This window comes from Papio anubis, chromosome 2 (genome assembly GCF_008728515.1).
Source record: "Papio anubis isolate 15944 chromosome 2, Panubis1.0, whole genome shotgun sequence".
NCBI classification, from domain to species: domain Eukaryota; kingdom Metazoa; phylum Chordata; class Mammalia; order Primates; family Cercopithecidae; genus Papio; species Papio anubis.
In genome coordinates this window covers 163,044,267-163,056,756 of record NC_044977.1, presented here as the reverse complement: position 1 = coordinate 163,056,756, position 12,490 = coordinate 163,044,267, and the positions used below count along the sequence as shown (strand labels likewise).

The window sequence follows — 12,490 nt, the reverse complement described above, 5'->3', positions numbered from 1 at the left end:
TTTTTCCAATTCTGTTATGCTGATATGCAAATAAATGAATTCAACCATAGCTAGGAGCTAAATGTACTAATCAGTATGGCCTTGTGTATCTCTAACTACAAAAGAATTTTACATGATCTCTTTCCGCTGTGAAAATCTCATGAATCTCCATTATTAATCACTTTAAAACCCAGCTGCTTGGTTTCTGGGATGTTAATATCTGCAATATCCAAATCAGTACATTTAGCACACTCCAAAAATATACTGAATATTGACTACACAGTAATATGTTGTATCACTGTATTCTAAAATTCTATAATTAGTTGACAATTCCAAAACAATAATTGGAATAGATACCATAAGAAGCCCACCTAAAAAACAAACTGCTACTAATTGTTACCTGCTTTACCTTCCAGGACCCTAAAATGCATAGAACTATAAATCAACTTTTTGTTAAAAAAGAAACAAAAATGGAAACTGACCCTCCTTAAAGAATTTCTAATCCATCAGAGAGTAGAGAGGAAAAGGACAAGGTCTTAGTTTGTGGATCCGACAGAAACTTGAGGCATGATGGCAGGACTATGGCTATGGCTTCATGTTGGTTAGGTACACACTGGTTTCATCGCAAGATTCGGCCACAAAAAGCCAAACTTTTCTCATTAAAAATTAGTTGTCTATTTTAGTACCGGTAGAAATTGCTAAGATCAAGAAGTCAAAATGGCTTGGGCAAGTAGAAGAAAGAAAAAATCAAAGTAAACCAGAGGATGGAGTGGGAGAGGGTGATGGAGCAGTTCAAAACGTGGACAGTCAAACCTGGTCTGCAGCTGGCTTTGCCTCTAACCTTGCGTGGAAATTCCCAAACCTCGTAGAATGGGTTTCCTTGTCTGTAAGGAGAATGATGATGTCTCCTTGCAGGTTCTGGTGAGACTTGCATGAGATAATGCATACAAAGCATCTCCTAGCATCTCTTCTTCACCCAATCCTTGCACTGCAACGAAGGGCAGAATTTCTACCATTACGTGACAAAACATGCTGAGGGATGTTTTGTCATAGAGTACAACTCTATCAGTACTCCAGATTCCTTATGTATTTTCTTTCTAATTATTAATTTTATAGCACTTCCAATGAATACCATGTGACTAGCCAATATTAATGACAATCAAGTTTAAGTAATTTAGTTCCTCAAAAATAAACAAAAACTGAGCAAAAACTACAGGTATCACTTAAAGAAACCAAATACCAGAAAAGAGATTAAATCCCTTAGCAAACAATAATGCTCTCTTGCCATCCTTTGTAAACTCTGACAGTAGAATATAAATCAAAAGAAAATTTCAAAGGCCTATTCTTGTTTCAGGGCACAAAAGGGAGAGATCATTTATATTAACATCTTACAGAACAGTTACAGAATCAACTAAATTCCTAGATTCAACTTTAAATGAAGGTATTTCCTTTGTTTTCAAAACTATGTACATGAATATACTTCTTCTTTGAAGCACACATCCCACTGACTTTTATAATCTAATCAAAACCAGTTGGAGTTAAGTCTAAGTAACATCTTCGTCCAACTCCTAAGACTCATTCTTGTCCCCTTATTTATCCATTCACACATTTATTCAACAAATATATACTTAAACACATACTTTTCACAAGACATTAAACTAGGTGTTTTCATAAATTCAGGATTAAAAAGATGTAGTTGCCTAAGAGGAAGAAGGACTGTATGGAGATACAGGGAGAGTGGTGGCTGGAAGGTGGAGAAATAATTCATTCTAACTGGGAAGTGGTTAACTGAGGAAAACCTTAAAGATGACTAACAGAGAAGGAAACCTGAGGAAAGAGAGGCGTCACCATAAAGGCTAAGTTTAGGCACACAGGGGAACCTCATGGCGCTCCAGCGTAGGCTGTAAGGCAGTTTGTGAAAAGATTACAAGTATGACCATATTATTTATCGTCCAAGATGAGATGCCTTTGAGAGTTAAAGGAGGCACTATTAATAATCTTGTCACAGCAAAAGATGTAAATCTGGATTGTCCTGGGCAAAGCAAGACAGTTGGTGCTTGGCACAATGAAACTGTATGTTCAATACCCTCTGATTTCATAGTTGGGGCTATTTACATGTATGCGCAGCTGTACTGAGGTATCAGATTTAGAAGGGCACCAAAACAATTCTTGAGAGCATCTATGGAACATGTCTGAGAAATTTCCCTAGGCACATTCTGCATATTTCAAAAGACAAAACTTCCAAAACAAGCATGGCCATGTTAGTCTGCTCATCTCTCTAAAGGAGTTTGCTCATCTCAGGGTAACTCTAAATAACAGAAACTAAAAATCAGAAAAACACACTAATGCTTATTAAGTGATACACACTGCTCACACATCATCTTTTTTAATCTTCACAACAATACTATGAGAGGAGGTTTTATTCTACTTGTTTTAGAGATGGAGTAACCAGACATACAGACTTCAGTATCTTGCCCAAGGCCATAAAGAAAGGAACCAGGGAAGCCAGGATCTAATCCAAGCCCCTAACTACAGACTTTCTATTGTTCCCACCACTATTCTGCCTCCTGAATAATCCAGATATGCAACACATGGCCTGGTGGCAGCCATCGACCCCAGGATGCAGCCCAGCTGAGATTACTAGCTAAAACACATTTTACCTAATTACCCCAGTAACGGGACCAAGTGCTAGTGTTAAGAGGGCCTAAAAACCTGCCCTGGTTTGCCATTCTGGAATGGATGGGTACAAGTGTCCTGCCAGAAGTCTGGAGCATTCACATAATTGTTGCTGAAGCTCAATGCAATGAGTTATACACTTTGGGCACCCTAAAGCTATGGAATTATTCTGATACAAAGAATAGTGGCTGGCTCTAGTGGCTCTGACTTCAGTTTGAGTCACAAATGACACTCATGCTAAGCACAACCCTCTTGATTTACCATTCTTATCAGCAGAAAAAAGCTGGGCAGGCAGTTTATAAACATAACAGTCGCAGATCCTGTGGACCACTGGTAAAAATATTTGAATCTCACCAATACAGAACAGAAAAGAAGTTAAATTAATCCAGAAGTCTGGTAGATAAGTAAATAACCGGCATCCAAAACTTAGTATTAAGAAGGAAGGAAGCATCTATTCTTGAACATGTAAGTATAAAGTATGAAGAAAAACTATAAATGTTCATACTTCATTTATATCTGCATTTAGGCTGTAAATAATGTTGCCCTATTTTGTTGAATATTGAAGCCTGGGTAACTTAAGTATTAAAAAAGAAAGTAAGTAACATTCTAGTTTAGGCTCCTTGCAGAGCACAAAGAACTATAAAAGGAAGTGAATAGATTCTGGGATAGAGCATTCTAAGAAAGTAACTTAAGTGGCGGAAATCAGCAACTAACAAAATAAACAATTTCCTGTTAGTTGCCTATTTGGATTTGGTGAAAAACAATGTAAATCAAATACAACCATTTGGGGGAGGCTGGAAAATGGAGAAGGAGGAAAGCCATAGGGAGCAAGTAGATTTTAGGGTATGAAAATTAACATATTGTGCTTTTGAAAACCTAAACTGAATTGTGACAGAAGCTCTTTGAGCGGGCTAAAACAAGCAACTATGCTTTGGTCTTTCAACAGTTATCTTGTGTGGTCTAAAATGTATTAGCACAAAGTAAATTGGGGAGTTGCTGATTGGCCATTAGATGTTTCTGACCTAAATGATCCAGGCTCCCTATCTATCCAGACAAATTCACTTTGTTATCCAGCTACTGCCTGTTTAATTATTTACGATGTGCCCACAGGTTTGCTGGGCATATGGTATCTTTGTTTCCCCCCCCATTCAAAAAAAAAATGTGTAAAGTCAAATGCATATATTATTTTTAAGATCCAATTAAAAAATGGTTACTGAGTGTTTGTTATCTGTGAAGAACTGGTAAATACAGCCCAACTTCTGCCTGCAAGGAGCCTAGTTTATTTAAACCATGGGCCAAGACACATATAAAACTTTTATTTCATTTAAATGTGTATAAGAGATGTGAAAAGGCTGCTTGTTGTCCATGTTGGAGAGCTCAGTGTCAAGACATAGGTAAACATATTAGTATAAAGATAGTAAAAGTGTTTCTCCTACACAAGATACCATGATAATGGCAATAATTACATTAAGAAAAATAAGGGCTGCCACCTTGGGCAAGGTCAGACCATTGGTCCCTGTGAAGCTGCAAGCCCTGGTCAAGCAGCCACAACAGGTGACTAAACAGCTGCCTGGCTATATTATCTGCCAACTTCTTCTACCAGCAGAAACAGAGATTCTTTTCCTTCTTCCAATATCTCCTACATTTAAAGAGGACAATCAAATCCGAGGTCCCAAGTCACTGATGCTGCCTTGACTACACAGAAAATTCAAACTGCCACTGCAATGTGAGGAAGCAATGGAGTACAGCCATACCCAAGCAGGATACAACAAGTAGCTCCAGCACCTGGGGCACGGGGTTAACCTCTCTGAACTCTGATTTCCTCCTGTCTCTGTGGTTAGCACAGGACCAAGTCAGAGAATTACGGTAAGCACTTTTCACATGTTTTGCATGTAGTGAGTGTTTAACAAATGTTGGCTACTGTTATTGCTTCTAAATACCAAAATAATGCAATGGCTGAATTTCCTACTGATTAAAAAAGAACCAAAGATCAATGGTTGCCATTTTCTGGGGATGAGGACCACAAAGAGACCTGGGGGAGATTTCTGAGGTGATGTTAGTGCCCTATATCTTCATGATGGTGGTGATTATATGACTGAATGTAGTGGTCAAAGTTCACAAAACTGGACACAAACCAGTGTGAATTTTACTGTATGTAAATCATACCTCATTTTTTAAAGTATCAACCAAAGTATTTAACTAGTTCTGACTAAAATAAATCATCCACAGCAATAGACATTTTAACTTCATTTCTTTCTAAACTTAAACAGAAATCTAAGGCCTAAAATGCTACTTCATATTTTTAGACCAAGCTCTAGAATTCAAGGATTGAGCTATTTGCAAATAATGGATGCCATCTGAACAATTAACCAAATTAACTGTTTCAAAATAAAGCATAGATTATATTGAATAGAGTGATGAAATCAATTATGGAAAGAGAAAATGAAAGTGATGTTTTCATTTACTAGATTACTTAAGATGACAAACATAATGGCTTCTTCTCTAAAATCCAGTAATGGGCCTTTGTAAATAATCTCAAAAGTCTACCGTTATTTTCAATAAGCTAAGGAAAAGTAGAAAAGTCTGGTGATGATTTCCATGATTTCGTTATCATCTCAAGGTATTTGTAAAAGGTTCTATAATGCTGCTCACTCTGAATTTTAATCAACACTGTTAACATAACCAAGGAGCTCTTTTAGTATAGATCTGTGCATCTATTTTGGCAGAAAATATGGTTTTACAACAATTTCTTACTCAACACCACATTTACAAAACAGATGCAGTACCAAATCAATTATTTTAAAGGAGGAATAAGATTTGGGTCAGCCTACAGTGTATTTCTGCATATGCCCTGCACTTTAGCAACAGTCCCTTTTCTTTGCCCACCTAATATCACATTTAGGCCATTATTTCTCCCTCTGATTTAAGGATCTCCATCAAAGAGGGATGCCAAGACTGTGATGAAGACGGAAGCTAGGAGAAAAGCACAGTTCAGAAGCCCAACATTTCAACTAATACGACCCCATATATACTGGCCTCAGTTCCCCAGGTAGCATTCACTCCCTGCTATTCCCTCAAGTCCCCAATTACCACCTTGCTTACTAATCTGCTCCTGCCTCTACTCAGAGACCACCTGACTGCATTCATCCCTTATATTAAAAAAAAAAGAAGGAAACCATGGAAACATGTCACTATCGCTTTTTCACGTGGGCTTTAGCTTTTTCTCTTTTTTAAAAAAAAACAAAAGTGAAACATAATTTCTGCCATTCACATGACAAAACTATCTGTGCAGTATTCATTGCTTTATGAAATTTGATGTTAAAGACTTTGTTTTCTATTAGGATACTGTCCTGATGCTGGAAGTTATCTTCAGAAAATACCACAATACATTCCAAAAATCTTGATGCTCCAAGGCACCAATTCAAGGGGAAATATACCAAGTAGTTAGCTATTTAAATATAACATCCTCTCTTTCCTGTAACCTAGTCTTGATCAACTTTCAACACTACTTCCATAATTTTCAAAAGTTTAAGAAAATGCAAAGTGAAAATAGAGGTAAGAAAAAGGAGTATGTCAAGCCTTCTTTGGAGGTACTATACAATGAACAAACTATGACACTGGTAAATCCAAAAACAATTATTTTATAAATTAACAGAACTCAGAGAAAATATGTACTTTCTCCATTCATTCAATAAGCAATTTATTGAGCTACTACTACGTTCCTGGCACTTTGTATCTAGGGGTACACTGGTGAACAAGAAGCCAAATGCCTTCTTTACAAAGAAGAAAAATGACAAAATATCTTTGAAAGTTTCAGAATTCAACGTAAGTTATCAATATCATTTCTAAAATCAGTGATTTTTGAACAATTAATCATCTCCCCCATGTGCTTCTAGAGCCTTCAATGAAGAAATGATATCCATTGACAAGTTCCCAATTCCACATATCAGAAATACTAACAAATCATCCTTCTTGCTCATCGCCCATTAATGTAAAATTAAAACAAACGTTTTTGTAATTCAGTAAGTTACACTATGAATCTCACTATGAATCTAACTAATAAAGTTTGATTTTTTTTTTTTAATGCAAAAAGTTCTCAAAACAATTAAAAGAAACGGGTTAAAATTAGGTAGGCTGGTATCTATCTTCTCTGGAATTTTCACCTCAAATTTTATTACCACCACAATGCAAAATCACCACAAATATTTTATGACAAATAAAAACAGAAATGTCACATAACTCTGTCAATAGGATTAACAAGCACAGTTGAAAGCAACATCCATGGAAACATAAGCCACAGAGTAAAAGAAAACGTAAGTCACTAAAAGCTATGTATGCAGCAAAAAGACACTTTACTTTCCTTAGTTTATCTCTAAGTGTGTGCTGCAGGTAGTTAATACACTTGATCTCCAAGCCCTTCAAATTGTGTCCTTGCCCAGACATAAACTGTGCAAACAGATGACAAAGCGAAATGCAGTTTCACAACTGCCTCTTACATAGAGTAGCAAGATGGTATATTTCACTAGATGACTGCATAAGTTGATAACACCATCAGACATTTTCACAGTACTTGGACGATTTCTGTAGGTCCAATGAAATTTCAGATATCACTGTAGCACGTTCTGCCCTCTCTCCCACCACTTATCAGCCACAGGAAGGGTGGGTGCAGCCTGTCAATTTGCTTTGCTGCTCCCTGTCCTGATAGCTCCTTGATTTTCAGAAAGCAATGTTTTCATTTGCTCCAAACTTGAGAATGAGCTGGTCTTGCCTAAGGCTCTGCTCTTCTTAGCTCATCAACTTTTTGGTTTTTTTGCACTTCACGTCACAAGAAGTATTTTTACATAGCGGACCAAAATGTAACATTAGAATGAAACCAACACAAACTCGGGAGTTCCTAATATCACTTCTTGAGTTTAAAATGCTCAAAACAATCGCTGGCTTTCTTCCGCTAACACTGTGCAAGCAAAACCAAGCAAACTGCCCAAAAGAACTTCCACAGAACTGGAGGCCTGCCTACTGCAGCAAGGAAAAAGATTAAATCATGTGGAACTGTAATCTCTCAGAGCTTTCGAGCCTAAGAAAGCGGAAATCTGCATTTATGTTCAGAAATCTAGTCTATTTTTCTTTGTGACTTAGTGACCGGAGACTGGGAGATTTTGCACCCTCCAAGTGTAAACATTTGTAAGAGGCAACTAACTATATACAGATCAGAAGAAACCTATTAAATAATCTCTGTTCACCCTCTGTTCGCCGCCTCGGATTTTTAAGAAAACGTTCTCACATTTCACATAATCCCTATCTGTGTTTAAGATACAATAGAAATCTTACAGGGAGTCTGTTAACCAGACTAGGCTACACCTAAGAGTATGCCCTACCCAGGCAGGTACAAGGCCCTAATGCCAGACCAATCCTGGAAGAGGTGACAGCCCCAAGTTCAATTGAGGATGTCTGAGCACAGCTCCCCCTGCACATTAGGGATCACCTCTCCATTCTTTCCACATACCATTTGCATCCAATCCCCGCTCAACCACCCCAAGCACCCATGCTCCAGTGGTTCCTGTTAGCAGTGGGCTTCCTCCTTCCACCACCACTCCCCCAGGGGGGAAAACAGACCCCAAGGACGGCTGACGGTGGGCGATGAGCGCCCTTCTCCCACCTACCTTGATGATGCTGCTCCGGCGGGGCAGGCCGCCCGGCTTGCTCTCCCGGGGGACTGGACAGACAACCGCGCTGGGGGTCGGGGCGAGCGCAACGCCGCGGGGTCCCCTGGCAGGGCTGGCCCGGGCTTCGTCGCCGGACACGCCGAGGCTGCAGTCTCCGTTGGAAACCCCGCCGCTGTCATAGCGCGCCCGCCCGTGGCCGAGGCGACCTCCCCCGCCACCGCCTTCCCCTACTCCGGCTTTCAGGGCGCCCTTGGCGCCGAGGGCCGGGCCCGGGGAGGTGGGCAGGGCCCCGCCGGCGGCGCCCCCCCGGCCGCACTCCGCCATGGGCGCCCCGCGACCCGCCTGCACAAAGCCGCGTCCTCGCGTCCCCGCGTCCTCGCCGCCGCCTCGGGCCGCCGCGCGCGGCCCCTCCTCCTCTCCTCCTCCCGCCGCCGCCGCCTCGGCCGCTTCTTCCGCTTTTTTTTTTTTTTTTTTTTTTAATTTAGATGTGATGTTTGTTTCGAGCTCTCGCCTTGTGCACGGTTAAAGTCGCGGCGGCAGAATTATCGAAAGATTCCTGCAGCGGAGAGAAGAGAGAGACGAGTCAGCTCGGGCGCCGGCGGAGCCCCGGCTCCCGGCACCTGGGGAAGGAAAACACGCCCCAACACACGCGCCTCTGCGGGCGCCAAAAATAACCCGCGCGGGCCGGGCGCCCACCCCGGGGCAACCCGCGCCCACCTCAGGGGCCCCAGGCACCCAGCTCGAAGTAACAGGGCGCCCACGTCAGGGGCTCGGGGCGCGCTCCCCCGGGGCTCAGAGCAACTGGGGTCGGAGCACCCGCCACGCAGGAAAAGGCGCCCACCTCCGGCGAAGGACGAGGGGAAGTAGCTGCCGCCCCGACGCTCTCTGGACACGCGGAGGCGGCTCCCGAGGGTCTCCCGGCCCCGGGCGGGCGGGGGGCGACGCGCGGGTCTCTCCGGACCCTAACTCCCCAGAGGCCGCCGCGTGCCGAGCTCTGTCACGTCCCTCAGAGCCCCGGTTGAGGCCCGCGGCGCCGAGAGGAAGCGCACGGTGGACAGGGGCGGCCGGGTGTGACAATCGCCGTACGGCCCCAGGGCAGCTCCCGGAGGGGGCAGCCCAGACCCACCCCACCCGCCGGCTGCTGTCTCCTCCTGAGCTCGGCGCTGCCCCCTACAGGCCGCGTGGTCCCTCCTCGGTCGCCCCCTGACCCACCGCGAGCCGCTCAGCTCCCGCTCTAGATTGCCGCCGTCGCGGCTGCTGTCACCGAGGCCGGGTCATCGGGCCGCGGGTACCTCAAAGCCGAGTGGACTGGAGACCCAATTCCTTGCCTATCTTTCGCCTCCCCCGAGCTGCTGCAACTGTCAGTCACCCGCCCGGAACCCCGAGGGGCAACTACCGCGCAGGCCTCGGAGCCCGGAACCAGGGTCCTGGGGCTTAGGATCTCGGCCGCTGCGCCTCATTCCTGCCCCAGCCCCGCGCACTGAACTCGTTTCCTTCCCACCCAGCTCGGGACGCTCCTCTCTGACTTCCCCAGTGGGTCAGACCCATTTCATACTCTGAAACCAATTCCGTTCTGTTGGGCTCCTGATTGATTCAACTAGCTGGAAGGATGCTGAGGCAGGGGTGAAGGCTGGGGTGGCTGGCAGGCTGTGAGGGGCAGAGGACATCAGCAGAGCCTATTTCGTGCCCTCTGAGTCTCCACACAGAGATTTATCACTGAGACCTTCCCGATTCCCCTACCAGGCATGCCGGCTGGCCCTGCCTGCCTGCGGGGCCCAGCCTAGGTCAGGCTCATGTTTTGGGACAGGATCCCACTTGCAGCGTTACAGTCAGCCCCACCTCTGGTTCTCCGGCACCCACTTAAGGCGGAGTGACTGGCCTGAAAGTCCACAGTGGTCGTGTGGCTTCCGCTCGCAAATATCTCCCCTGGATCTCCCTCCCTGGAGCCAGACAAGACCCAAAACTCCGAAGCGTGAGACCCCAGCCCTTCCACCACCACCCCCGCGCCACCCCACGCCCCAGGCCTGGGCTCACCCACCTCTCCATCCCAGATTCCGTGGGCTCCAGCCTCCTACCCTCTCTAGCACCCCAGCCCTTCCCCAACTCGTGTGCTTTCTTTTCCAGAAATGCAGTCCCCGCAGGGCGCGAAGGAGAAACTGATAGTCCGCAGTGGAGTGAACTTAAAGACCTGACTTTCATTAGCGTGGTGTTGTAACAGACTGCTTAGGAGCCTCTGAGGAAATGGGCTTTACGTACGTATACATACTCGCCCTTGCCCCTGAAGCGACATAAAATACTTTCATATTATTCTTGGGGGCGTTTTAATTCTTCAGATCCTCTGGATTCGTGTTTTTGTAACCCATCAGACGAGCTTTTGTACATCTCTTTCCAACCTGGGCCTACACACTAACAGAAATAGTTTTACATCGAAGGACAATGCTTTAGTGTTTTATTCAGTCTCATCTCTTTTCTTTTTTTTTTTTTTTTTCCTAGTTGTGTTTCAAAAAAAATTTCTTTTTCTGTCTTGTGATAGTTTTGGAGGAAAAAATATTGAAATAATTCAAATCAGGCTCTTAACTCTGCTTTATTAAATTTATAGTCATAGTAGCCTGTGAGTATGCTTCGGGGGAGGAAAAAAAAGAATGCTGGCGTCTTTATTCTTCAAGTTCCCTAATTTGGATATTTTTAATAAACACCCAGAGGTGTCTCTGCCTTTTCTGTGTTAGTGTCTAATCTTTCCTGCATTTACGAGTCACTAGTAAAATGCTATGACAGCCATAGATCCGGTGGCTCTCACTGTGAGTTTCCTGGGCTGAGTAGGGACTTAACAGAGGTTTAACCCCCAGGATGCTTTTTTATAGAAGCACCAGCTGATTCACCAGTGCCCTCCAAAATGAGCACCTATCCATCTCACTCTGGACTCCTAACAGGTCAAACCAGGGAGCTTCGTTGAAATAGACTTGGCATTTAAATTAAAATGTTTCCCAAAGCATCTTGGCAGACCTGTAACTAATGATGCCAGAGGCCCAAGGCCTGTGCCAGATTCCTTTTTATCCCCATAAGTGCTTGTCTCCCACAAGCCACTGGTCACACACCTGCTGATGTTATAGCAGCACTTCTTTATCCCACAAACAGCCCAACTGTAGGTACTATATCTCAGACATGGTGAAGGGAAGCAGCATGTTCTTCTGACATGTGCAATGCTTGGCTCACAACAGTCTTTTTAATAAGCTAAACTCAGATTTTTCATCACAAATAGTGTAGTAAGTAATTATTTTTCCTCATTCCTGCTTGTCTCTCTGCAGTCACTAAGTGGTTGCTGTCCATTCCTCATATTACACAAGCAATATTATTGAAGAAATTGTAACTATTTAGCCAGAATTCTTGCTGAAGTGTTTTCATGGCATTGTGAAATTCATAGAAGTTGGAGTTAGAAAAAGAGCCAAAATATAATAGTCACTCCTCAGCAAATATTGTCTAATGGTTCCCTCAGACATTTCAGAGCAGGGCAATAAAAGATAGGCAAGACATTAATAAAATGCCCATTCTAAATAGCTCCATGATGCTTATGCCAATTTATTTTATCTATTTGCTAATGGTTGGATTCTGGTGAGCAACCTGCTCATAATATTTAAAGTAGATACCTTTAAAATCTCATTGTATCATGCCAACAGTACATGGCTTTGTTGCTTTTAAATTTTCTTCATATTTCAATCCATCTCAGATTTTAATCATTGTCACTCTTCACCAAACTGTCTTCTGTTTGCATCATCAATTTAATGCCCAGAACTTGAACTATTCAGACTCCCTGTTCCATAAGAACCTTCCTTCAGTCTCTCAAAATAACACTGACTCAGTTTACTGACTTCTTGCCATCATTTATACCCTTGTAGGTTATGAATTCATATCTAGTTTCCAGTTCACAGGCTCCAATATTAGGACTCTCCAACTTTTTTTTCTGATTCAGTAAGTACTTGGCTTTCAGATTATTTTCTTCCTTAATGTATTATGACAATTTTCATTTCCCAAACCTCAATCACATGTTATTTCCTCTATTTCTCCAAAGATGCAGTTCAGCCTCTGAGCCTTCATATTCAACTGCTGTTCATATGCTTAACATAAATGCTAACTAGAGCAGAAAGTAGATGACCAAAATGCTTTAAGGAAATAGC

General features: G+C 43.1%; 1 protein-coding gene across 4 annotated transcripts in view; it reads right to left on the bottom strand.

Moving 5' to 3' along the window:
- PLCL2 (phospholipase C like 2) overlaps positions 1-8,722 on the bottom strand; it is a 192,862-nt gene extending 184,140 nt beyond the window's left edge. For 3 of the 4 annotated variants that reach the window (XM_031663771.1, XM_031663772.1, XM_031663773.1), the window contains exon 1: positions 8,316-8,713. In XM_031663771.1, the coding sequence (XP_031519631.1) occupies positions 8,316-8,642 (327 nt within the window). In that variant the 5' untranslated portion in view covers positions 8,643-8,713. Of the gene's footprint in view, positions 1-8,315 lie in introns of all 4 variants that reach the window. The other variant, XM_009201769.3, reaches the window with a different exon arrangement.
- Positions 8,723-12,490: the final 3,768 nt, after the last annotated feature.